At 41.8% G+C, this 26132-nt stretch overlaps 1 protein-coding gene across 1 annotated transcript; it reads right to left on the reverse strand.

Annotated features, from left to right (window-relative positions):
* Nucleotides 1–1517: 1517 nt before the first annotated feature.
* On the reverse strand, nucleotides 1518–5584 carry LOC149999999 (olfactory receptor 7A10-like). Its single transcript, XM_090290201.1, has 2 exons — nucleotides 4684–5584; nucleotides 1518–1552 (listed from the first exon to the last, which is right to left on the reverse strand). Exons 1-2 carry the CDS (start codon nucleotides 5582–5584, stop codon nucleotides 1518–1520), a joined length of 936 nt encoding a protein of 311 aa, XP_090146327.1.
* Between the last annotated feature and the right edge of the window lie 20548 nt (nucleotides 5585–26132).

Consider the following 26132-nt stretch of genomic DNA (forward strand, 5'->3'; position numbering starts at 1 on the left):
GACCTTAACTTTTATTCCTGAAGGGTTTGGTTTATTAGTAGTCTTTCTTGGATTGGTTTCTTGTAGTTTTTCATTGACTTTAATCATAGGGCATGGTGATCATGATATACACTAAGGAATTGCCTAAATTTAAGACATAGTCTTCTCTACCTCAATCATCTCAGCTGGTACCAAAATTTTATCCTTTGACACTATATTTAAAGTCATGAGGGCACCAAAGTAGCCAGGAGCAGTCTTAACTTTTAGTTCAGTGACTTTCGAAACCCAACTCCTTCAGGAATTATTGCCACTAGTGCAGCAGAGCATCAAGTCAAGATGCTGCTAGTGGGTCGCTAGGGGTCATAGCGGTAACAGTGAATGGCGCCACTCCCATTCCCACCCTTGGTTCCTGGACCCATGGGTTTTTGTCAGGGACATAATTTTTGTGAGTGTTCATGCTAAACTTAGATTTTACAGTGATTATTACTTGTCTTTGTTCTATTTTATCTACTTTTGAAGAAGTCATCCCAGGTTCTGGTTGAAAGACTTCCTCCCTAAACCTCCATGGGGAGGGTCTCTTCTGTTATTTCCATTAAGTAGTATAAAATACTTTGGCCAAATTATTGTAATGAATTTTATTTAATTCAAAACCAAAATTACAGACACATGGGATCTTTTGGGATAGGAGTTCCCCTATATGAGGTTTCTTTATACCAGCAGTTTTCACCCAAGGACAATTTTGTCTCTCTCCCAACCCCTCTGCAAGGAGACACTTGGCAATGTCTGGAGATATTTTAATTAATTAATTAATTAATTAATTAATTATTATTTTTATCCTCACCCAAAGACATTTTCCCCTCATTGCTTTTAGAGAGAAAAAAAGGGGGAGAGGAAGGGGGAGAGAGAGAGAAGTCAATGAAAGAGAGAAGCATTAATTGGTTGTTTCAGTATGCACTTGGACCGGGGATCAGTGCCCATACTGGGGTTGTAGGCATGCAGACTGAGAGTCACATGCACCCATGCTTGGGTCAAGGATTGAACCTATAACCTAGGTATATGCCCTGACTGGGAATTGAACCCACAACCCTTGGGTTATGGGAGGATGCTCCAATCAATTGAGCCACACCAACCAGGGCAGGAGACATTTTTAGTTGTCACAACAGTGGGAGATTGCTACTGGCATCTAGTAAGTAAAAACCAGAGGTACTGCTAATCTTCCAATGCATAGGAAAGTCCACTGAAAATTATATGGCCCCAAATGTTAGTGGGTCTGAAGATGAGAGAGCCTGTGTTGCCTGTTCTCACAATTCTAGATAGACAACAGACCAACACTTAACCACACTTGATTGCAATTACTTGCTTACTTATCCAACTCTACAAAATTAGGGTTGTCCAGTTGTTAACATGTTGGCACATTGTAGTATCCAATGAATGAGTAAGTGGGTGAAAGATGAGTATCTCAGCCCCTCATGTTTGGGGATTTGCTGCAGACTCCATTCATTCATTCAATGAGGCAGAGCTGCCTCCAATGCCCAATCTCAGTTGGAAACTATTCTGTCCAGCAGAGGTTTCACGACCACAGTGGAACAAATTTATCCAGGACACTGTATTTTGTCTGCGGGGTAGGGAGGTGGCTACCCTCTCTAATGGAGAATAGCAGCCAGCCCTCCGTCCCTCATGCTTCTTATTGAGAAGGATATGCATGGTAGATACAAGATCAAAATTCATAAATCATCAATGGCTTTCAGGTGCCTAGATTACAATTGACAATAACTGATTACAAGTTTCACTACAGTGGGTACAATGACTAGTCTGTGCCAGGGTCTATTAAACATCTTGACCCCACACTGTCACTAGGTACGAAGTTTCATATATTCCTTGCTAGGGATTGTTTATACTTAATTAAGAGATAAAGGAAAACAGAGCAAGTTCTAAAGCATAATAAGCATTCTTTAAATCCAATTCCTATGGAAACCTTCTGAATGATTTTTAGGTATGTCTTCCATGCAGGCTTATGTTGAGACTTAAAGACAAGCACAGCCTGAATGCCGGCGGCAGGTCATGCTTGGGTCAGGGCTACAATTCCCTAAACCACAAGGAGCTGTTCCCTGCAATTCAACAAGCACACATACATGGCCATTCTGTCCCAAGCCATGTACTGGGTATGGAGATAGAGGACAGGTTTGGTCTCTGAAAAACTCACAGTCAAGTGAACTAAAGATACTTAGAGACACAAGAGAGGCAGAGACATTGTTGTTAACACAGTGATATGGGAGTACAGAGGAGGGGAATGTAAAGGAGAGCCCCCTGGAAAAAGATATTATATGCTACTTGGCACTGTGCTAGTCACTGGGACACAAGAAGAAAAAGATAGATGTGTTCCTGCTCTGCTGAAGTGCCATCTCATCAGGCTCATGAAGCATAATTAGAAGTTTTCCAAAAAGAAAAGATGATGGAAGAGCATTTCAGGATGCAGAAACAGTATAAGCACAATCAGAAAAGCTCAGCTCAGAAGAATCCCTGTAAAATTCCAGTTTTTCCCCTCAGTGAAGTGACTTTCCATGGGGGAGCCCCCAGCATGTGGCCTGATTTTGGCTGATTCTGACCTCAGGCAGTGACCCCCTCTAGGCTGAGAGTCTCCATCTGTCTTTTCTTTCTCTCAGTGGCCCCAAGCTATGTTCCCTAGAGTTTATCCAGAAAGAATACCAACTAAATTTCTGCATCATCTGAAACCTCAGCAACCCCGACCATGCATCCTGGATTACAGGGTCCTGCTGATGGACATCTAGGACAAGGTAGGGTTTCTTTCACCCTTCCCATCTCTCCTTGTCCTGGATGCCTCTCTCATTCCCACCTGACTTATATGTATTTCAACCCTGTTTCAACCCTTCACTTCACCTTCACGCCCTGGGTTCTCTCATTTTCCAGAGACCATGCAATGGCTGCCTTCCTAAGTTCCCATATGGGAAAACTGGGGCTCAGAAAGGGGAGTGGTGTGCCTGAGGTTACACAGTGGGTTGGGACCAGAGCCGAGATTTGAACTAAGTCTCCTTCGCTCAAGGCCTATGTTCTTTCACTGACTCTAGTGACTGTTTCCAGCTTCTAGAGACCCCCATCTCACTTACTTTTCCTGTTCTTAAATTTAGGTCACCAAACTCTATGAAGGCAGCCAGCTGCGAGACATACTTTGCTCCTGCCTGGTTACTGAGTTGAAGTAAGTTGAGGAGATTGGAAGCATTGGCTGATTGGTGGCTTGTCGCTCTGAGCTCCTGTGGCATATCTTTGAGCTGGAAGTCACTGACATTATGCCCATTACCCCCATATCCCTGTCAGCTACTACCATCTCCTTCTGTTGGTCTTTGGGTGGTGGAAGAAGGATTAACCTCATAGGGTCACCAATTATCAGCACCCACCACCTTCTGGACACTTTTAACCAGTATCAGCCCAATAAGATTTACCATGGCCTTGCTCCCTGCTGAGCACTTCAATGCATGATCATCTCATATCATTCTCACAACAGCTTTGTGAGGTGGATACAATAATTCTCCCATTGTTCAGATGGGACAAAAAAGGCTCAGTGAGATGAATATCCCAAGAAGTGTCCAAGTTGGGTTTGCACCCAGGTCTCTGAGGAATGGATGGAGGAACCAGAACATCTACATCACAGAGGAGGATCATGGGACATAAGCTTTGATTATTGATTACAAAAGTTTGAAGGGGAACAAGATCCTAAGGAGGAGAATAAAATCCAGGGACAAGCTATTAAACACACTAGTATGTTAGAGTCTACATTATCAAGAAGTATAGTTAAGATAATGATATATAAATGAATTTCAGGTATAAAAGTAAAAACCAGTGCTCTCGGATTTTCCTCTCTAATAAAATTATATAAATTTCCCTGGTAATTAGTGTAATTTTTCCCATAGAAGTAGTACACTTCAGGATGATTCTTTTAGAAAAAAAATTATTTGATATGATGTATGTCACTTGAGAAAAATTACAGTATTCCCTCACTTATTGAGGGTATTATGTTCTAGACCCTTCTGCAATAGGTGAAAATCCGTGAAGTAGGAACCTTACATTTATTTTAGTATTTATATATATTTTAAGGCTTTATAAACCCTTCCCACACACTTGTAAACCATTCCCAGTCCTTTATTAATCTTCTCCACTCCCTTATTAACTTTTCCACACTTTTATAAACACTATTTATGTTCTTAAACATATTCTACACTCTTAAACCTATGTAACTTTAACAACATATGTATATAGTACCACAAAATCCCGTGATATAGCAAAAAATCCGCGATAAATAATTAAATATATTTAAAAAAATCCCGCGATACAGTGAGGCTGCGATAAGTAAACCGCAATATAGAGAGGGACTACTGTATTCTAAAAAATCCATGTTGTCTCATTAGGTAAATGGGATTTTCCAAAGATTTCTGATCCATGAAGGTAATAAATTTGGGAGAGTAAAAAAAAACCAAAGGGAAAAGCTGTGGGAAATGAGAGAGAAAGCTTAATAAAGCGAGTTACTGAAATTGCATTGAGAAGTTAAGGTCAAAGAAATGGAAATTCCAGGAAATATATAAAAAGAGAGGTTCTACTGACTCTGAGCCTTTGACCTCGACAATCATGGGCACTACTTCAGTTTTCGGACAAGTGGCCTATTTGTTATTTCCCTCACAAAGAAGGCTATCAGAGCCTGTTTGATGTCGTTGTTCCTGAGACTGTAGATGAAGGGATTCAGCATGGGTGTGGCCACGGTGTACATCACTGAGGTGACCGCACTTGACTGTGAGCTGTGGGTACCACCAGAGCTGAGGTACACTGCTAGGATTGTACAATAAAATAAGGAGACAACTGAGAGGTGAGATGCACAGGTGGAAAATGCTTTATACTTTCCCTGAGCTGATGGGATTCTATGTATGGAGGACACTATCATAGAGTAAGAGTAAAGAATCCCAGCCAGGGGACCACCACCAAGAAGTAGAGCTGAAAAATACATCACCATGTTATTAAGAAATGTGTCAGAACAGGCGAGCTGGATCATCTGATTGAGTTCACAGAAGAAGTGGGGGATTTCCAATACTGTGCAGAAGGATAGTCTCAGTCCCATCAAGCATTGTAAGGAGGAATTCAGGGTACTCATGACCCAGGACACCAGAACCAGCAGTCCACAGAGCCAGGGGGTCATGATGACCATATAGTGCAGGGGGTGACAGATGGCGACATATCGATCATAGGCCATCACAGTCAAGAGAAAGACATCCAACCCTACAAAATGTATGAAAAAATACATCTGTGTGATGCAGCCTGCATAAGTGATGGCTTTGCTCTGTGTCTGGATGTTCACCAGCATCTTTGGGACGGTGGTAGAGATGAAACAGATGTCTACCAAGGACAGATTGGAGAGGAAGAAGTACATGGGTGTGTGAAGATGGGAGTCTGAGCTGACGGCCAGTATAATGAGCAGGTTTCCAAATGCAGTGATCAGGTACATGGAGAGGAACAGCCCGAATAGGAGGGGCTGCAGGTCTGGTTCCTCTGATAGTCCCAGGAGAAGGAATCTTGAAATTAGGGTATTATTGCCTGGTCCCATGTGGTGGAGGTGACTACTAGGAAAGAGGGAAATAATATGACTAATTCACAAAAGCTTGGATATGCTACAATTTATACTGGCAGTTAAAAATTAATTTTTAAAAGTATGTTTCATTGATTATGTTGTTACAGTAGTTCCAATTTTATTCCCCTTTGCTCCCCTCTGCCCAGTACCCCCCTTCCCTCCAGCAATCCCACCCCTCTTAGTTCATGTCTCTGGATCGTACATATAAGTTCTTTGGCTTCACTCTTTCCTATATTATTCTTAACTCCCTCCTGTCTATTCTGTACCAATTGATTATGATTCTTAATCCCTGCACCATATCCCCATCACTCCCCCTCGCCCCTCCCAGCTGATAACCCTCAAAATGATCCCCATACCTATGATTCTGCTCCTATTCTGGTTTGCTTAGTTGAATTTTGTTTTTATTTTTTAGATTCAGTTGTTGATTGTTGTGAGTTTGTCATTTTAGTGTTCATAGTTTTGATCTTCTTTTTCTTAAGTAAGTCTCTTTGACATTTCATATAATAATGGCTTGGGGATGATGAACTCCTTTAGCTTCACCTTGTCTGGGAAGCACTTCATCTGCCCTTCCATTCCAAATGATAGCCTTGCTGGATAGAGTAATCCTGGTTGCAGGTTGCCTTTCATCACATTGAATACTTCTTGCCAGTCCCTTCCTGCCTGCAAAGTATCCTCTGAGAAATCAGCTGATAGTCCTATAGGCACCCCCTTGTAGGCAACTCTCCATCTCTCTCTTGCTGCCCCCAGGACTCTGTCTTTATCTTTCACCGTTGGCATCTCAATCATGATGCGTTCTGGTGTGGTCCCCTCTGGGTCCAGCTCGCCCAGGACCCTCCGTGCTTCCCAGACTTGTATGTCCATCTCCTTCACAAAATTTGGAAAGTTTTCCTCTTTTTTTTTTTTTTTTCAATTCTTGCTTCCTCATTCTGCACTGGTTGACTGTTTTTTTTCTTCCTTATATTCCAAATCATTGATTTGAACCCCGGTTTCCTTCTTTTCACCATTGGTTTTGTGTGGATTTCCTTCGTGTCACTTAGCATAGCCTTCACTTCTTCTCTTATGTGTTTGCCGTACTCAAGCATATCTGTCAAGCCTGTGAGCATCTTTATCACCAGTGTTTTGAATTCTGCATCCGTTAGGTTGTTTATCTCCTCATCTGTAGGTTGGCTATCTCCTCGTTGCTGAGTTCTCCCACTGGAACCTTGATCCATTCCCCCTTTTGGACCATACTTCTTTGTCTCCTCATTCTGACAGGCTCCTGTGTTTGTTTGCCTCCACATTCCAGATAGAGCTGTCGCTCCTGTTATGTTGTAAGGGGCAGAGCTTTAGGAATGCGTCAGTACAGGGCAACCTGTTTCACCATGTTTTGGCACTGTATGTGGGGGAGGGGTCCGAGAGGGTACAATGCTGCCTGCCCAGCACTCACCCCTTTTCCAGGCACCTCTCCCACTTCCACACCGGACTGGCGCCCCTCTAGCTGCTGCTCTGGCCGTTGTTCCCAGAGTGGGTGGGTCTGCAGACATTCTAGGACTGTAGGGGCCCTTTAAACAAGCGGTCTCTGCTGAGAGACTGAAAGTTTCTGCCTCCACCCCAACCCCCACTGGTCTGCACAGTCAGAAGCAATGAGGCTTGATTTTCCCCGGTGCTGGGACTGTGAGCTGCTAGGTCTGGTGAGGAGCTGGGAACGCTCCCCAGGTGTCCCTCCTGACTTTAATATGTGTGTGACTGTGCTTTCTACTGGCTGCTGCCATCGCTGCTGCTGCCACCACCACACCACATCCTCTCTTCCCCGGCTCTGCCCCTCCTACCTCTCTGGATAAATATTTTTTCTTTATACCTTTGTTTGCTGGACTTCCATGCAGTTTGATTTTCTGGACTTCTGGATGTTTCTAGTTTTGAGGTAGTTGTATTCCTTCTTAGTTGTGGAGGGAGAAGCAGTGTGTTTGTCTAAGCCTCCATCTTGGCTGGAAGTCCAAAAGGGTTCAAAAATTAATTTAAATAATATATTGTGTACAGATATGGTCCCCTTTCGGGAAATGCCCTGTGCCACCTGTGTTATGAAACTTGTAATGATCATCTTTTCCTCTAAGGTATCATGTATTCTACAGTTTCTTTTTCCTTTTTTTCTTAGGTATATTTTATTGCTTATGTTGTTACAGTAGTCCCAATTTTTCCCCCTTTGTTCCCCTCTTCCCAGTACCCCCCTTCTCTCCAGCAATCTCGACCCCCTTAGTTCATATCCATGGGTCGTGCATATAAGTTCTTTGGCTTCACCCTTTCCTATATTATTCTTAACTTCCCCCTGTCTATTTTGTACCAACAAATTATGCTTCTTAATTCCTGCACCATTTTCCCATTTCTCCCCTTTCCCACTCCCAGCTGATAACCCTCCAAATGATCCCCATACCTATGATTCTGTTTCTATTCTGGTCTACTTGGTTGAATTTTGTTTTTGTTTTTTAGATTCAGTTGTTGATAGTTGTGAGTTTGTTGTCATTTTAATGTCCATAGTTTTGATCTTCTTTTTCTTAAATAAGTCCCTTTAACATTTAATATAATAATGGCTTGATGATGATGAACTCCTTTAGCTTTACCTTGTCTGGGAAGCACTTTATCTGTCCTTCCATTCTAAATAATAGCTTACTGGCTAGAGTAATCTTGGTTGTAGGTCCTTGCTTTTCATCACATTGAATACTTCTTGCCAGTCCCTTCTTGCCTGAAATGTTTCTGAGAAATCAACTGATAGTCTTATAAGCATCCCTTTTTAGGTAACTCTCTGCTTTTCTCTTGTTGCTTAAAAGATTCTCTCTTTACCTTGAACTTTTGGCATTTTAATTATGTGTCGTTGTATGGTCCTCTTTGGGTCTAGCTGTTTTGGTATTCCCTGTGCTTCCTGGACTTGTGTGTCTATTTCTCTCACCAAATTTGGAAAGTTTTCCTTCATAACTTTTTCACATAAGCTTTAAATTTCTTTTTTCCCCCCTTATCTTGGTTTATTAGGGAAATAAAATCAATCAAACAATTCAATGGTCTCTTTTACACTGTAGATAATACATATTATTAAATTGTACATGGCAAAGAGTATGTAGTAAGAAAACTGTGGGAACAAGTTCCTCAGTACATATTCACCAAGTACCCCAGCAGAAAGCTTGGTTCTGGGTCAAAAAGATGAAGTTAGTGTAATGGTTCTTCTCAAGGAGTTTACACTTGAGTTGTGGAAGTAAAACAAACATATGACATAAATATGTATAGAATAATTAAAACTTATGTAGTTGCTATACGCTGGAGTGAAAGAGAAAGAACAGGATGAGTTGGGTAGCCCAAGAAGTAAACTTGAGTGTGTCATTTGAAACAGTGCTTTATGGCTTGCAAATTCTTATCTTTTTAGTATTTTTAAGTGTATTTTATTGAGTATGTTGTTACGGTAGTCCCAATTTTTCCCCTTTGCTCCCCTCTGCTGAGTACCCCCCTTTCCTCCAGCAATCCCACCCCCCATAGTTCATGTCTATGGGTTGTGCATATAAGTTCTTTGGCTTCACCCTTTCCTGTGTTATTCTTAACCTCCCCCCTGTCTATTTTGTACCTACCAATTATGCTTCTTAATCCCTGCACCATTTCCCCATTTCTCCCCCTTGTTGCTCCCAACTGATAACCCTCCAAATGATCCCCATACCTATGATTCTGTTTCTATTCTGGTTTGCTTAGTTGGATTTTGTTTTTATTTTTTAGATTTAGTTCTTGATAATTGTGAGTTTGTCGTCATTTTAGTGTTCATAATTTTGATCTTCTTTTTATTAAGTAAGTCCCTTTGACATTTCATATAATAATGGCTTGGTGACGAAGAACTTCTTTTGCTTTACCTTGCCTGGGAAGCACTTTATCTATCCTTCCATTCTAAATAATAGCTTTGCTGGACAGAGTAATCTTGGTTGTAAGTACTTGCTTTTCATCACCTTGAATACTTGTTGCCAGTCCCTTCTTGCCTGCAAAGTTTTCTTTTGAGAAATCAGCTCATAGTCTTATAGAGACCCCTTTGTAGGTAACTCTCTGCTTCCTCTTGCTGCTCTTAAGATTCTTTCTTTATCTTGAAACTTTGGCATTTTAATTATGAAGTGTCTTGGTGTGGTCCTCTTTGGGTCTAGCTTGTTTGGGACTCTCTGTACTTCCTGGACTTGTATGTCTATTTCCTTCGCCAAATTTGGGGAGTTTTTCTTCACTATTTTCTCATATAAGTTTCAATTTCTTGCCCTTCTCCTTCTGGTACCCCTATGGTTTGGAGGTTGTCACGTTTAAAGTTGTCCCAGAGGTTCCTAAGCCTTTCCTCATTTTGTTCAATTCTTGTTTCCTCATCCTGTACTGGTTGGCTGTTTATTTCTTTTTTATGTTCCAAATTATTGATTTGAAGCCCGATTTCCTTCCCTTCTCCATTGGTTTTGTGTGGATTTTCCTTAGTTTCACTTAGCATAGCCTTCACTTCTCTTATGCATTTGCTGTACTGAAGCATACCTGTCAAGTCTGTCAGCATCTTTATCACCAGTTTCTTAAACTCTGCGTCTGTTAGGTTGGCTATCTCCTCACCACTGAATTCTCCCACTGGGACCTTGATCTGTTCCCTCTTTTGGGCCGTTCCTCCCTATCTCCTCATCTTGAGAGGTTCTTGTGTTTGTTTGCCTGTGTCTTAGGTAGAGCTGTCACTCCTGTTACATTGTAAGGGGTGGAGCCTTAGGTATTCATCAATAGAGGGCAACCAGTTTCACCATGTTGTGGTGCTGTGTGTGGCGGAGGGGTCCAAGAGGAAACAATGATGTCTGCTCAGCACTCGCCCCTTTACCAGGCAATTCTCCCACTTCCATATGGGACTGGCAACTCTCTGCTGTTGCCCTGGCTGTTGTTCACAGAGTGGGTGGGTCTGTGGACATTCTAGGACCATGGGGGACCTTTAAACAAGCGGACTCTGCTGAGAAGACCAGCAGTTTCTTCCCCAATCCCCACTGGTTTGCACAGTCAGAAGCAATGAGGTTTTATTTTCCCAGGTGCTGGAACCATCAGCTGTGCGGTCTAGTCTGGTGTTAGGAGTGCTTCCCAGGTGTTCCCCTCGACTTTTAAAAATGTTTGACTGCGCTTTCTGCCAGCCTGCTGCTGCTGCCACTGCTGCCGCCATCACATCGTGTGCTTTCCACACCAGCTCCGCCCTTCCTACTTCTCTGGATAAGTATCTCTTCTTTATATCTTCGTTTGTTGGACTTCCATGTAGCTCAGTTTTCTGGAACTTCTGGTTGTCTCTAGTTTTGAAGTACTTGTATTCCTTCTTAGTTGTGGATGAAGATGCGGCATGTCTCTCTAGGTCTCTATCTTTGCTGGAAGTCTTATTCTACAGTTTTTGTTATAGTACAACTTATATATTTCAAATGGCCAAAACTAGTGTCATTTACAGTATCTTAAGATAAATTGACTTTGAATGGGAGCTTCCTTTCCAGTACTTTGAGGTCTACAAGACGTATCTAGAAAATTCCACTACTGTGGAAAATGAAGATTGCTTAAATTGAACGGGGGAAGGGGTGGGCCTGTATTTTTTTTTAATTATTAATTGCTGTAACACTGTCCTTCAGGTGGCTGAGGAAGTTTCATATTTTCCTTAGACATCATTAGGTGCCAAAGCTCCTGCAGGACAACTTTGATACTATATGAATTCTGCCATTTTGCTAGCACTGATATGGCTCTTGGGTTCACCACTCCATTAGAACTATTAACTCCATTCACATTAATTTTTGTTACAAATCTTACAAAGGGGGGTGCTTCTGGGTATCTAGGTCTACATTCTATTTTAAGGATGTATATTCAGTTTCCATAAATTGTCTGAGCTTGTGATGGCTGCCATCTTGTGTTGCTGTTGCTCCCCTATTCTACAGTTTTAATGAGAAAGTTTTTACATATTTCAGGAATGTAAATTGAGTGCTGACCAGCTTTTCTGCACTGTCGAAGCTGTGAGTATAGGGTGATGAAGAACAAAAGTTCCTACACATCAATGAGAGAAAGAAGATAGAAGCAAAAAATAAAAAATATATGACATTTCAGATGGGGATAGGTGGTATGAAGGAAAGGAAAGCAGGAATAAAGAAATGAATAGGATGTTTTATTTTTCATGGGTATTTAAGCAGGACCTGCAAACAAGATGGTATTTGTGCAGAGAAGCCAAGTAAGAAAGGGAAGGAGATTATTCAAGGTTATATTGGAAAGTGTGTGCCCGGGAGAGGGATTGGCCAGTGCAAAGGCCCTCAGGAAGATGTTTGTTTTAATGTTCATATCAAAAGAGCAAGCCAGTGTTGTCAGTGAATGAGCATGAGGAAGAGGAGGAAAGAAGGTGTCAGACATATTGAGGAATGACCGGGCCTCTCTGCTACTGTTGAAACCTCAGACACAGGGACTTCCTCATCCACACTCTTGCACTCTATTAATCTTGTTGCAAATATATCCTATGAATGGAAACAGATATCCTCCTTAGTGCCTTCTCTTGATTGAGTTCTGACCCCTGTATTGTAAGAATTACCTTGGAGTATGTGAACCCTAATCACCCTGTTTTGAGGACTGCTCACAATTAACACACATGCACACACACGCAGGCACACACACACACGCACACACACACACACACATACACACATACACTACAACCATGGTGGTATTATTTCCATGTCTTTCTAACTCCCTGCCATGCTGATTCAGCTAAGAGTGGCTACAGCCAAGTTGGCCAGATCATTCCCCTGCACTGTAGAAATGGTTCCCAGCAATTCCAGTCCTTATACTTTCCATGGGCAAATAAACTTGGGCTCCATATTGGGATGGTCATTTCCAATTTTGTATTTAAACAAACGTTTTTAAAAATCTGTTTATATTTTGACTATTGTAAATAATGCTGCAATGAACATTGGGATTTACATATCTTTTTGAATTAGTGTTTTTGTTTTCTTCAGATAAATACCCAGATGTGGAATTGCTGGGTGTCCATCAATAGATGAATAGATAATGAATATGGTATATATATATATATATATATATATGTATATATATATATACATACGTGGTATGTGTATATATATACATATACACACTTATACATACACACACAGGGTGGGGTAAAAGTAGGTGTATGGTTGTTCACATGGAAAATAATACAATAATGAATAAATAATAATATGAGAATAATCTGTGTTTTGCATGCTCACAACTGCACACCTATATTTGCATCAACCTGTATATACACAGCAGAATATTATTCAGCAATAAAAAGAAGGACATATTGCCATTTGCAGCAGCATGGATGGCCTAGAGGACATTACACTAAGTGAAATAAATCAGACAGAGACAGACATATGCTATATGACTTCAGTTACATGTAGAGTCTAACACAAAACAAATGAATAACCAAAACAAAACAAAAACAAAGTCATGGATACCCAGAACAAACAGATGGTTGCCAGAAGGGAGGGGTGCTGTGGAGCTGGGTGAAAACAGTGAAGGGATTAAGAAGTACAGATTGGTAGCTACAAAATAGTCATGGGATGTAAAGTACAGCATATATATATATAGTAAATAATATTGTAATAACTATGTATAAGGCCAGGTGGGTACCAGAATTATTGGGGGCGATTCCTTCATAAATTATATAAATGTCTAACCACTGGACATACACCTGAAACTAATATAAAATAATATCAAATGTCAGTTGTAATTAAAAAAACAAGCAAACCTGGCTGGTATGGCTCAGTGGATTGAACACCGACCTGTGAACCAAAGGGTCTCCAGTTTGATCTCCAGTCAGGGCACATGTCTGGGTTGTAGGCTAGGTCTCCAGTCAGGGGCACACGAGAAGGAACCACACATTGATGTTTCTCTCCCTCTTCTTCTCCCTCCCTCTCTCTCTAAAAGTAAATAAATAAAAAAATCTTAAAAAGAAAAAGAACTGAGAGCCCAGCCAGTGCCAGGTATGGAGAGAAGAGGCAGTCAGTGTGGTTGCTGAAGTTACATGGGTCTCAAGAGACCTGCACTGACTGCACCTCTCCTGCTCCCCTGGCCTCATCAGAGCATCCCCTCAGCTCCTGATTTAACAGTCATTCTTACACCTATTCCATGTTTATTTGGTCACCCTTGATTTTCTACGGGCCAGTGGTAGATGAGGCTGGCCTTTTGTGGCATCTTTTCTTTGTTATTCTTTGGCTTTGGGATTTGATCTCTTTTTTGACACATTCAGTGGGCACACTCTAGTTCTGGTTTTTTTCCTTGTCCAACACACAAAGACCCCAGCTCCCCAGACTGTACTCTATACAGTCCTCCACAGGCCAGATAATCTATCTCCTTTCTTCATGTTTATCTCCAAGGACATTATGTCATACACACACTTATTTCTCATTTAATGTAAGATCAAATAAGGGGAAACATCATCTGCTTTGTCCATTTCTGTGTTTTCACAAAGGTGTGCATTTATATAGAAACCAAGTTTTAGAAAATGGAATTTTAAAAGGCTATATAAATGAAATATAAAAAAGTACAAGGAAAATATAACCAGATTAAATATAGTGGATTCAGAAGAGGGTAGCAGAGTAGGTGGAAGCTATACTCACCTCCTACCAGGACCAAACTGGAATTATAACTAAAATAGAACAATCAACCTGGATAACCAATTGAAGGCTAGCTGAACAAAGTCTGACATTGACCCCAGAGTCCTTCCCAAGAGGCCCAGAACCAACACACCCAGTGGCCAGTTTCAGACAATATCAGTGCAAGAGCCAATTAGCTTCGCAAGCAGCATATCCAAAGGGAGACCTCAGTAGGCACCAGACCCTGCTGAGGTAAATTCTGCTTTTATGTGGTCAGCACCTGCACAGCAGCTCATACACTGTGGTCAGGGCTGATCTTTGTAGTCAGTCAGCTTGTTGGTTGAACCCATGCATGAATAGGCCAGTAACAGTCAATAAGACTCAATTACTACAGGGTGGCACACATAACCCATACAAGGGGCATTGCTGGTGCACCCAGTTCTGGTGATCAAGGAGACTGCACCATTGGGTTCCACATGACACCTACTACATAAGACCCCCCTCCCAAGACTGGGAGTCATAGCAGATCTACCTAATATGTAGAAACAAACAGAAAGACAGCCAAAGTGGGGAGACAAAGAAACAGGCCCCAAATGAGAAAAGAGGAGAAATCTCCAGAAAAAGAGCTAATGAAATGGAGGCAAGCAATTAATGGATCTGATATAGAGTTTTAATCTTTTATTTTCATTTTTATTTTTCGATTTTAGATGGGGAGTGAGGGAGAAAGGGAGGAAGAGAAACATGAGTACGAGAGAGAAACATTGATCAGTTGCCTCTCTCATGCACACTGACTGGAGACTAAACCTGCAGCCCAGGCATGTGCCCTGACTGGAACTGAACTAGCTTTGTGGAACAATTAGCGACCAACTGAGCCACACTGGTCAGAACCAACTGGACTTTAATTCTTCAATTAATTGTTGACAATGATCCTTGTATAACTGAATTCAACAAACACTTCTCTTTTTTAACATATTAAATAAAGGGTTTATAAATTAATTAGTTAACCAAGCAAACCAACACAGTGATCTCTCAGCTCTGGGGTAAGTTGGTTAGGCTCTCAGGTGACCTCACGTGGAAGTTCTCAGCTTCCATTCTCTCTGGTCCTTTCCTTCAGTACCTACTGGGCTCAGAGACTCACCTGGATGAGGCTCTGAAGGAAGGTCTGCCTGCGAAGTCTGGATTGCTCCGTAGATGGTTGATGATGGAAACTGAAGCTCTGTCTCCAGACAAGATAGATGGAAGGAATGAAGCAATAGTCTCTGAACCAAGCTTAGGTCTCCAAATGCAAAAACCATATCCCCCCACTAGCTCAAGGTTGAACGTGCTCAGGAACTGTGGCAGAGGAGATATTTACAGCTTTTTGCTGTATCTGCTCCCTATGTCTATTTATTAGACACATTTCCCATGGTTACTCTAACCCCTGAGCACATTTCCCCATGAGAACTTGTCTGGACAGAATGGAAATTTTCCTGCTGATTTTCAGGTCCCAGGAGACCAACTTAGAAGTCAGGTGCATCTAATTTTTATTACTCCTCCATGAACTTTCCTGGCTTTCAGAGTTGAACTTTTAAACTTTTCACAGCCCTGAGTTAAAGTCTTCTCCAAATCTAAGACCGGGGAACCTGTCTTGTTGTGTTTCCCCTGGGCCTTGAAAGCATTGATTTTGTGGGAACACAACTCCTGATGTCTCTAGATAATTCTTTTCCCTTTTCTACTATGAAGAGAGCAGCATTTCTTTGCTATAAAACCATGGGTACCATAATCCTTGGCATCATAATGCTTTTGATAAATCAATTAGTAGCTTTATGCTGTTAGTACAAGTTAAAAGCCATCATTTTCCTTCATCTATAGGACATTTATTAATCACAAGAGATTTAGATCTTGCAATGCACCATGAGCTGAGCTTAGAATCTTATGCAAATCATTTCACTTATTTTTGTAAAAGTGCATTCTATGATAACTGCATGATTATAAGCCTCATTCTGCATTTGCAGAAATGTGATTTCTTTTTGTATATCTTATTGATTATGTTGTTACAATAGTTCCAATTTTTCCCCCTTTTTTCCCCTCCGCTCAGTACTCCCCTTCCCTGAGCAATTCCACCCCCTTTAGTTCATGTCCATGAGTCACCCTTTCCTATATTCTCTTTTTAAAAATTAATTAATTACTTTTTTAATAACAGTAAAAAATAACAATTCCCCCCTTTCAGACTTAAGGCCCTTTATAATTATAATGGTTGAAGGTCTCATGCTCCTCTAGCTGCTTCAAGCTGGACATGGTCATCATCCTACCTACCCTTGGGTCCAGAAATCCCTAATAAGAGTTGGGGTGTGGAGGGGAAGATGACCTTCCCGCTTGGGGAAGGATCTTGCAGACTCCAGGTCAGTTGGCTGTCCCCGGATCACGGCACACTTGGTTTAACAGGCTGGCATTCTTGTTGTATTCTGGGGGCAACAGATTTTGCAACAGGGATAAAAGGCATCATTCAATCCATAACCACTAGATGACAAAAGGCAGGGATTAATTTTTCAATGTCCCATATTAAGGGATAAAAAGAAGGCTCTTTGGAGGAAGATGTGCAATGCACATCACACCTGTCCAAAACCCTTTTGCCCACTATACTTAGTTTGGGCTGAGGGGAATATTTTAGGTCTCCCCCTCTCAAACCTCTGGGCCCTTTCTGTCTAAGCCTTTAGGATAAAAAAGAGAAACCAGTTTTAAAGTGAAGCCCACAGACCACCCCATGCTTCACCAACCCAGCAACTTAGTTCAACCAAATCGTTGAGTCTCAGGAGGCAGCAATGCAGACAGGATTAAGTGAGGCCTATATGTATGGACAATCACTTAGGTAATGAACTCATAGGCTTATGCCCTATGAAAACAGAACACACATGTTAATTTATGCAGCATAACTCACAAACCAGTCTCTATATCTGCAAGACTCTTATTGAAAAGACATCCAGTTGCAAAGCATTTGACATTCTTCTTGCCTGTAAATTAAGCATCTTTGATGATGTCACAGACCTAGTTTAACTTTCAGGTGAAAACAAACTAAATGAAAATAAACTTTAAAGACAGTTAGCTGCACTACTTTATAGTCTAACACTGAGCATTGTGGTTTTCCTTGAATCGCGATTTTTCTCAAGATCACCCTCCTTGTCATTAAAGAGACAGCATTAAGTCCAGTTTTAATTGTTTTAATTTATCCTGTTCATTTGCATAAACACAACAAGAGCAGCAAATGATAACAACTGGTCTTATTAGCTTCATGCAAATACCCTTATGTCATTGCTTACTTCTTCAGAATGCCAAATTCTGGAGGGAATCAGATAGGGAGAAAAATATACAGTGTGAAGGAAAATTCTTGTCCTAATATTCACTAAAATTGCGTTTTCATACTTCACATTTTCTTTTGTTCACTGTCCTACATGTGAGGTTTTTGGGGGGGGAGGGGGAGAAATGTGACTGTTTTTAAAAAATATTATTTACTTATTTATTTTTTAGAGAGAGGGGAAGGGAGGGAGAAAAATAGGTAGAGAAACATGGATTGGTTGCCTCTCTCATGCCCCCAACCGGGGACCTGGCCTGCAACCTAGGCATGTGCTCTGACTGGGAATTAAATTAGTGACCTTTTGGTTTGCAGAATGATGTCCAGCCCACAGAGCCATGCCAGCCAGGGCAGAAGTGTGACTCTTGAGGGTTAAGTGATTAACCTAAAATTATAAACTGAATGAGGGATGTGCTTTGAGGAGAATGCAAGAAGATATTTTTAGTTCTCATACTCTAGGCCAGTGACTGTCAATTATAAATGATTTTGCATCCAGAGGAAACTTGAAAATATCTGGAGAAATCTTTGGTTGTCATAGCTGGGGAAATGCTACTGGCACCTACGGGGTTAAGGCCAGGGATGCAGTTCAACATCCTACAATGGACAGGATGACCCCCACAACAAGGAATTATCCAGCAACTATATCAAGAGTGGGGAGGTTGAGAAACACTATTCTAACTTCTTCAGCATTAATGTGCATATGAATCACTTGGGGATCTTGTTCAAATGCAGATTCTGATAAGGCAGGTCTAGAGTGGCCCAGAGATTTTCATTTGCAATTAGCTCTCAGTTATTGATGTTGCCCGTCTTGGTCTGTGAACAACTTTTTGAGTTTTGAAGGCTGTGGTCAGGTTTAGAGTTAGGTGCAGGTATTTCAGGGCCTTCTCCTCCAAGAACCCTCTCACCCACCTCAAGTCTGACCTTAGGTGGTCAAATGTTTGGCTTCTATGTACACAAATTTTCAGGTGTTTTTTGAATATTTCTCTAATGACAGAAAATGAACTTCTTTTCTTAAGCCTTTGTTCACTTATAAGCTAGAGAAATTCCATCTAAGGATTTGGCATGAGAAATTAGTAATATTCTAGAGCTCATGGGAACTTACCTGGCACAGAGCAGATGCTGTCTATAGACGCTATTGTGACTATGTCTGAGTTTTGCATTTACTAATCTCATTGTGACACCAGAGAATCTATAGGGAAAGGAAATGAGTCTAGGATAAACATACTCCTGGGAGACAGAGATTTGTGATCTTGAAATAGGATCTCTTCCCAGGACCCCTCACAGGGACAAGAGTGACTGAGAGAGGCCACCATCTATGCTGTGCTGTGTTCTTAGACATAACCTCCAAATCCCTCACATTGGACCCAAATAGCCACAGTAAGAATTTATAAACTTTTCAAGCTATTTTACTATGTCCTATGTTCCATTCTAGGGAATATTTGTAAATCTGTCGTTTCTTCATGAATCAAAATATTCCACCAACTCTTCTTATTTTCCTTGTTGCAGGACTATAGCATATAAGGTGGGACAAAAGTAGGTTTACAGTTGTGAGTGTGCAAAACACAGAGTTTATGCTTGTATCATTATTTATTAATTAATATTATTTTCTACATGAACAATTATAAACCTATTTTTGCCCCATGCTGTATAATTTATAAATGTTTGTTGTCAAAAGACATATAAAATGCTGTGTGTCTATTTGCCCTAGATATAATTTAATTTATCTTTTCACAATTAATTTTTCACTCCCAAATTCTCTTAGGTGGACTGTACATTCTCACCCATTACTTGAGATTAAAAATTTTTTTGCACCTTTATTGAAATATAAGTATAATTTTAAGGTGTACAACATGATGACTTGTTATATGTATATATTGCAAAATTATTACCACATAAGGTTAGTTAACACTATTTTCTTAGCAATTTTCAAGTATACAATAGAATATTGTTAACTAGAGTCACCTTGCTATACATTAGATTCCCAGAACTTAAACATCTTTTACCTGAAAGTTTACAAACTTTGATCTATACCTCCCCATTTCCCCCACCTCAGCCCTCGGCAACCACCTACTTATTTTTCATTTCTATGAGTTTGGATTTTTTAATCCACATATAAGAAAGATCAGCCTTGGCTGGTGTGGCTCATTGGGTAAAACGCCAGCCTGTGAACCAAAATGTCGTGGGTTTGATTTCCAGTCAGGGCACATGCCTGGGTTGTGGGCTTGGTCCCCAGTTGAGGCATGTGAGAGGCAACCACACATTGATGTTTCCCTCTCTTTTTCCCTCCTTTCCCCTCTCTCTAAAAATAAATAAAAAAAATATTTTTAAAAAAGAAAGATCATATGCTTTTGTCTTTTTCTGTCTGACTTATTTCAGTTATTATAATGCCTCCAAAGTCTATCCATGTAGTTGCAAATACCAGGATTTACGTCTTTTTATTACTGAATAATATTCATATATAAATATCACATCTTCTTTATCTGTTTATCCACTGATGAACATTTAGGTTTTAGCCATATCTTGGCTATTGTGCATAATTCTGCAGTGGAGATGGACGTGCCAGTATCTCTTTGAGATAATAATTTTATTTCCTTTCAGTATATAACCAGAATGGTATTGCTGCATCATATTCTTTAATATTTGAGAAGACTTCATACTGTTTTCCATAATTACCCATTTTTATTTCCACCAATGAGTGTACAATGGTTCCCTTTTATACACATCCATGGCAACAATTGTTATCTCTTATTGATAAGAGACATTCTAATGGTTGTGAGGTGACACCTCATTGTGGTTTTGATTTGCTTTTTCCTGATGATTAGTGAGCTGAGCATCTTTACATGTATTCAATACCTGTCGCCTATTTGTATGTATTCTTTGGAAAAATGTCCATTCAAGTCGTCTGTCCATTTTTAGTTGGATTGTTTGTTCTTTTGCTATTTAGTTGCATAAGTTTCTAAAATTTTTGGGGGGCGGTATTAACCTTTTACCAGATATAAGGCTTGTAAATATTTTGTCCCATTCTATAGGGTGCCTTAAAAAAAACTTTATTTTTATTGTTTACACTATTAGAGATGTCCCCATTGCCTCCCCCTTTGCCCATATCCATCCAGCTCCACCACCCCCTTCCCTCTGGCCTTCACCGCACTGTTGCCTCTGACTGTGGGTTATGCATATATGTTCTTTGGGTAATCCCTTCACCTTCTTCCTTCCAGTCCCCTACACGCCCTCCCCTCAGCTGTCAGTTCACTCCATACATCCAGGTTGCATTTTCATTTTGTTCTTTCCTTTGTGGTGTAGAAACTTTTTAGTTTGACACAATACCACTTGTTTATTTTTTCTTTTGTTGCCTGTGTTATTGCTGTCATATTCATAAATAATTGCCAATACCAATGCCTTCACCCCCCACCCCCCACTTTTTTAGAAGTTTTAGAGTTTAAGATCTCACATTTAAATTTCTAACATATTGCAAAATAAATTTTGTGAGTGTTGTAGGATCGAGGTCCAGTTTTATTCTTTTTCCTATGAATATCTAGTTTTACAACCCCATTTATTGACGAGACTATCCATTCCCTATAATGTGTTCTTGGAACCTTTGTCAAGATTAGTTAACAACATGTGCATGAGTTAATATCTGGGCCATTAATTCTACTCCGTTGTTCTATTTGTCCATTTCAGTGCCAGCACTGCAGTGTTTGATTACCGTAACCTTGTAATAGAGTTTGATATATGGAACTGTATGCCACTAGTTTTGTTCTTTTTCAAGACTGCTTTGGGCATTAGGGGTAATTTGTGGTTCCCAAAAATTAAAACATTTTTTATTAATATAAACATTCCAATGAAATTTTCATATGGATTACCTTGAATCTGTATATTGTTTTGGATATTATAAACATTTAACTACATTAATTCTTTCAGTCTATGAATGTGAAATATCTGGCCCTTTATTTGTGTCTTCTTCAACTTATTTAATCACTCTTTTAGAGTTTTCAGTGTATAGATATTTCACCTCCTTGGTTAAATTTGTTAGAAATAATAAAAACCGAAACCAAGGAAGCTGAGATGCAAGATTTATTAAGAGGAACCTGCCGGGCTGTCTCAAAGGAGAGAACAGCAGCTGGCGTACAGGCTGTCAAGGTTTTAAAGGGAGGGATAGAGGATGACTGGAACAGGGTATCGGGGCACCTAGTGATTGGTTTGGCCTGGGGGTAACAGCAGGAACAATGGGTTGAGTCTGGGGGTAATGGCACGAACAATGGTGGGACCAACAAGGTACTTGGTGTTCTGTTGGGTATGTTGTTCGGGAGAAGGTACTTGGTGATTTATTGGGCATGTTGCTGGGGAGAAGAATAGAATAAGGGAGTAAAAATTTTTCTACCTCCTACTGGTGTTTTGCAAGATTTGAGGAACTTTTCACTGGACTTCTCAATAGTCATTGTTTGTGGTTTTTACTTCCTGCTAATCAACTTATTGGGTGGGGGTTTTTGAGGCTCTTACTGAACCTAAGATTCCTGCCTTTTGGTTGTTTTTAAGAGCTGGGTGATAAGGAGGGCAGGGACCAGAAAGGGGTCGTTGGTCTTTCTCTGTAGCTGCTTCCTGCTGAGTGGGGGCGTTGTTATTGAGAGGGGGTCCCTGCGGGTTTTAAGGGGGGCCGTATTCCCCTTCGGCTATTGTGGAGTTGGTTTGTAGGGCTAGATAAATTTCACCAACCTTCTGGTTGGTGAGGGCTTGGATGCGGTTTTGTAGGAAATTAGAAAAAAGGCGGAGGATACAGGACCCAAAGGCTAGGGCAGCAAGTAGGAGGGTTAGAGGGCCTAAAATGGGTAAAAGCCAGGAGATCCAGTTGGTTCATAGCCAATGGTCCCAGGATTCTGTCTGCCATTCCTGGATTTTCTGGGCCCCTTCTCTTAGCTTCGCCGCAGCGTCGCGGACCAGTCCAGACTGGTTGAGATAGAAACAACATTTCTCACCTAGAAAGGCACAAACGCCCCATTTTTCTGCGATTAGGAGGTCTAAGTCCCTGCGATTCTGGAGGGTAACTGCCGCTAGTGAGTCGATTTGGTCCTGTATGTGTACTAATGATGCGGCAATGTCATCTAGGGACTTTTGTAAATCTGAGAGGGCGTGAAAATAGGTGGGGGCGGTTGCTAAGCCTCCTACTCCCCTACCTATTCCTGTTGATATACCTAAAGCTACAAGAAGGGGAATAAGCTGAATTGCTCTTTTGACCTTGAGGGGCAGCGGTAGAGTGCTGGGAATAGGTAGCGGGGTGTCCGAGGGAACGATGTTTAAATTTGGGGTGAGGTAGACCAGGGTGCAGGTCCCTGTCCAATTGGTAGGTAGGCACATATAAGTGTTGCTCCCACATAAGTAAAATACCCCTGCCTCAGTAATACAGGAGGATATATGAATGGAGAAGAGATGTGTAAGGGGATAGGGAGGGCGTGTTTTGCCCTGTTCCGGCTCGGCACTCCAGACGCTAAGCGTTGAGGATAGGGCTGCGCCTATTAGGGGTGAAATGTGGGTATTGCCTATGCGGGAACATTGGTATTTGGATATAAAGGAAGTAGATAACCAGGCGTAGATTTTGGAGGTAGGGAAGGAGCAGTTTATTCCGAGGGCTGCTAGGGAAGGGGGTCCCGTAAATCTTACCGGTTGAAGAAAAGAGTCCATTTGCGGTAGGTGAAACTTCATAGTTAACGTGCTGGGAAAGATGGTTGTTGGGTAATTGAATGGGAATAGTTGTATTGCATTGGTTAGTAGCTAAGTGGCCCACTAGTACAGAGCTAGTTGCCGAGAAGCAGACAGGGGCTTGAGAGAGAAGAGGGGTGTTGAGGGTAATTGGACCCTGTGCTGGAGGGTTGGATGGTTTAAAAGCCTGTAATTGGGTGAAATAAGTTTGGTATAATAGGTTGGCTCGGTTGGAGACTGCAGTGGGATAATTATTTATTAGGGAATCAGCCTTTTTGAAGAAGGTTGCTCCTTTCTGAACATGAAATAGGAGCTGTACTTTGGGAGAATGAGACATGCGAGTGGGAACTGGTAACGCAGAATATGCCGATGAGGATATAGATATGCATATCCAGCATTTATTGGCATAAGAGGAGTTAGCTCGGTGTTAGAGTTCCTGCGTGAGATTGAGGGATCGAGGTATGTAGCTAGCTTCAAGGAGGGAAGATAAGGGAATAGTGTAAGATGGAGGTAAGGATATGCTGAGTAAAAAGAGAAGAGTGTGGTAGATCATGGTTGAGTGGTATAGAGGAGGGAGAGGAGTAAGAATTGGAATATTTCTGCCTCTTCTGGAGTGAAATCAGAGAGAGAGCCTTGCCAGGCTAAGTCCTGCATCCACTGGAGAGTGTCGGAGACTTCCAGGGTGCGTGGGCAAAACCAGGATAAGTCCTTGGATACCTGGAGGAGGAAGTGGAGAAATCTAACGTGATGGTAATGGAAGTAAGTTAACTGAGTATATTTGTTGTTCAGTAGGGTGTGATGTCGGATGGCTTTGTGAAGAAGAGTGAGTAAGAGGTCTAGTCTGGCTCCTCCTGGATTGGAGGACATTTGGAGATTTTGAGAGACAATGGACCTGTGGGGGTAGAGAAAAATGAGTTAGGGGAGTTGGAAGGGTGAGGTTTGATATGTGAGAGATGGGTCCAATGGGCGCCACCTTCTAATTTAACAGCGGTGGGCGTAAAGAGGATGACAGTGTGAGGACCTGTCCAAACGGGCTGGAGTGGCCTACTCCCTTTAGCGTGCTTGTAGACTGTGTCCCCAGGTAGTACTGATAGTTGTGTGGTAGAGGTAGGGAAAGGTTGTGGTAGTAGTTTGTTAACTTCTGTTTGAAGTTGCGCCCTCATGTGAGCTAAAGAGGGGAAGTATGAACCAAAAGCGAGGTTGCTGGGAGCTGGGATAGGGGCAAGTACAAAGGGTCATCCGTACATGATTTCGAAGGGACTGAGATGTAGGGGTTTGCGGGGCATGGCTCGGATACGCATGAGGGCGAAAGGAAGGAGTTGGGGCCAAGGGAGATGGAGCTCAAGGAGGAGTTTTTTCAGGTGGTGTTTCAGTATTTGATTGGCCCTTTCTACTTTCCCTGAGGACTGGGGTCGGTAAGGGATATGGAGATGCCATTTTATTCTTAGATAGTTAACTAGGGCCTGGGTAATATGTGAAATAAAGGCCGGGCCATTGTCCGATTGAAGGGCTGGGGAAGGCTCATAGAATGATGTGGTCTGCGAGAACTGAGGCAACTGTAGAGGCATCCTCTTTTCTTGTGGGGAAGGCCTCAATCTATCCTGAGAATGTGTCCGCAAGGCTGAGGACAAACCTGTATCCCTTGTAGGGAGGCATATGGGTGAAATTGATTTGCCAGTCCTGACCTGAATACTGCCCCTTGCTTGGTGTGTGGGAAAGGATTTGGGCTGGAGTCCCCCTTGTGGTGAGCAGGGGGTACAGATGGAACAGGCTGAGTTGATACGCTTTAGGTCTGTTGATAGAGAGGGGCAGGAGAGGAAAGAAGAGAGAGATAGGTGGAGGGGGCAATGCCCTACATGAAAGGTATTATGGAAGGCTTGTAGAATGTCCTGTGTTTGTGCTTTGGGAAGGATAAGTTTGCCATCCTTGGTGTACCACTGGTCGACCTTAGGTAGGGGGGCATATGCCTCTACCTCTGTAGGGGAGTAATGAGGGTGGAAGGAGGCTAGAAAAAATACTTGTGAGGTGGGTTGGTGGGTAGCTACTTTCCGGGCGACCTGGTCAGCTAGGTTGTTATCAATGATTATGAGATTATTGTTTTGTTGGTGACCTTTGCAATGGATTATAGCGGCCTGTTTTGGTAAAAGTGCTGCTTCTAAAAGACGTTTTATAAGGGAGTGATTTTGTGGGGGGGCTACCCTTAGTTGTGAGGAATCCCCTTTCCCTCCATATGACCGCTGCTGAGTGGAGTATATGATAGCAGAATTTTGAGTCTGTACATATGTTGGCTGTTTTGTTAGAGGCGAGTATTAGCGCCCTTGTCAGGGCAATAAGTTCTGCCTGTTGTGAAGTAGTGGAAGGGGGTAAGGGATGAGCCTCAAGGATGTGATGGGTGTCAGAGATTATAGCATATCCTCCAGCTGATGACCCGTCCCTAGTTTTGGTGGAGCTGCCATCAACAAATAGGGTTAAGTCTGTTTCTGTTAGAGGGGTGGAGGTAAGGTGTGGGAAAGGGGAGTGGAAGTATGTTCAGACTTCAGGACAGGAGTGGGTTGGCGGGTCTGAAGAAACCAGGAGTAGGGTGGCTGGGTTAAGGGTAAAGCAGGGTTGAAAGGTAAATTCTGCGTTTTCAAGGAAAATGAGGTGAAACTGTTGGAGGCGGAAGGGGAAAGGTGATGTGTGGCCTTGTTAGATACTAAGTCCTGGAGATTATGTGGAGACCTAATAATAACCTTCTGACCTAAGGACAGCTTTTTGCTTTCTAAGGCTAATACTGCTACAGCTGCTAGAGCCCGTAGACAGGGGGCCCATCCTTTGCAGGTGGGATCTAATTGTTTGGATAGGTAAGCTACAGGGGCAGAGGAGGGTCCCTTCTGGTGTCCTAGAACCCCGAGGGCTAGACCTTTGTTCT

The sequence above is a fragment of the Furipterus horrens genome, unplaced genomic scaffold (assembly GCF_987537825.1).
Source record: "Furipterus horrens unplaced genomic scaffold, mFurHor1.1.pri manual_scaffold_10, whole genome shotgun sequence".
In the NCBI taxonomy this organism is placed as follows: Eukaryota; Metazoa; Chordata; class Mammalia; order Chiroptera; family Furipteridae; genus Furipterus; species Furipterus horrens.

Excerpts from the sequence above, each read along its gene's own strand:
- LOC149999999 (XM_090290201.1), bottom strand. The coding sequence starts at position 5,584 with ATGGGACCAGGCAATAATACCCTAATTTCAAGATTCCTTCTCCTGGGA. Across the intron at positions 1,553-4,683 it reads CAACGACATCAAACAGGCTC|TGAAACCTCTGCTGGACAGA; the intron begins TGATAGCCTTCT and ends CCACTGTGGTCG.